The sequence below is a fragment of the Halyomorpha halys genome, unplaced genomic scaffold, assembly GCF_000696795.3.
Source record: "Halyomorpha halys isolate HHAL.00 unplaced genomic scaffold, Hhal_1.1 Scaffold1472.1, whole genome shotgun sequence".
Lineage (NCBI taxonomy): Eukaryota > Metazoa > Arthropoda > Insecta > Hemiptera > Pentatomidae > Halyomorpha > Halyomorpha halys.
This window is the reverse complement of record NW_027104804.1, coordinates 31,570-33,239: the sequence shown is the minus strand read 5'-3', so window position 1 is coordinate 33,239 and position 1,670 is coordinate 31,570. Positions and strand designations below refer to the sequence as shown.

Here is a 1,670-nt window from a genome sequence, read left to right as displayed (position 1 = left end):
CATATTTGTATCATGACATTATGATCTTACATCAAATTTACTGGATGCATTAAATGAAAAAAAAACTCTCTTAAATTATATACAAACGGAAGGATAAAAAAATGAAGATAATCAAACTATTTGTATAAAAAAAATAATACAATTTCTAGTCACATCTAAATATTATCATTCGGTAAAAATGTAGATGATAAAGACTTATAATAAATTAGTCCAACAATTGATAACAACTTTATTTTAGATATCGAAAGGAAGAAAAAATTTAGATGGCCATTATTTGGAAGAAGAAAATTAAAAGCTACGAAATTGAGTACCACTAATAAAACCCCCCAAGGTGCGTAACAATACTTCAACAGTAAAATCTGGTATACTTTAATTAGTCCTAATCATAATGTGAATAAAAAACAGCTCTGAAGGGTGAAATTGAAATAAATGCTTTATAGTTTTATTACCATTAAAGTTACTCATGCTACTTTATTTATACGTGTAATAATTTTATAAATAATTATTAATACAAAAATATCATATATAAATTTGATCAAGTTTTGTAATACCTCTCGTCAGTAAAAACTAAATTATACCTTTTTTTTATTTTCATTTACCTATGCATGATAGTATACAATAGGTTAGTTCGTGGGTCGTGACAAAAAAGGTAACTTGTTTTAAACTAAGGTTTGGCTGTATATTATGATTATAATTACCATAAATTATAATTAGTCAATTACTATAAAACAATATTGTTAATATATATGATATATTCTTTATACGTTCTCTTATTAACTCCGTTGTATACTATTCTATACAATTATATCGATCATTCTCCCAGAAATCAACAACTCTAGAGTATTTTCCAAGACATATTAGTCCTTCGACATGAAAAGAAAAAAACTTATTGATGTATCTGCCATTATTTAAAAGCGCTTTTTCCATTCCGAAAGCGTCATTCCCTGTCCGTGCCCAGGTCAGACATTTCTAGCTTTCATTAATGAGACTTTTCCTTGATAGTTTGCTCTATTTGCACCTCAGTATTCCTTTAGAACTTCGATCTCATGAGTTTTTAAAATCTTAAATGAATTACTCTATAAAATCCACCAATACATAGTAGTTAATCCCAAAAGAGGATGGTCACGAGACCTTCTTAAATAAAAAAGTTATGAAAGTGCTACCAATGGGTAGTTTCTCTGCATATTTGTATCATGACATTATGATCTTACATCAAATTTACTGGATGCATTATTATGTACAGTTGTAAATGTCAATAAAGATTAATAAAAATGCATTAAATAAAAACAAGAGAAACGAAAATTAAAATGGGCTCAACCCCTTTATATATACTTTACGTTAAGTCAACAGGACTTGTTAAAATTTATTATTTGAAACATGATCTATGTTTATTATATTTCTGTGTGCGAGTGCCAAACCGTATTCTCTTTTTTATTACTTTAAATTCTAAATATTTTTTTTTCTTTAAATACTTTTTATTTATTGATAGATATTACAATCTGCCACACAATCGTGGGCAGATTGTAATAGTGATGAATGATCACATTGATACTAAAATAAAATAAAAATAAATAGATAAATGAAAAAAAAATCTCTCTTAAATTATATACAAACAGAAGGATAAAAAAATGAACACAATCAAACTATGTGTATAAAAAAAATAATACAAT

General features: G+C 26.3%; 1 protein-coding gene across 1 annotated transcript in view; it reads left to right on the top strand.

The window, feature by feature from the left end:
* The window catches only part of LOC106689804 (uncharacterized), a gene marked incomplete at both ends in the record, with an annotated part of 120,523 nt that overhangs the window by 87,370 nt on the left and 31,483 nt on the right, over positions 1 to 1,670 (top strand). The window contains 1 exon segment of the mRNA XM_014434987.3: positions 239 to 331. Coding sequence (XP_014290473.3) covers positions 239 to 331 — 93 coding nt within the window.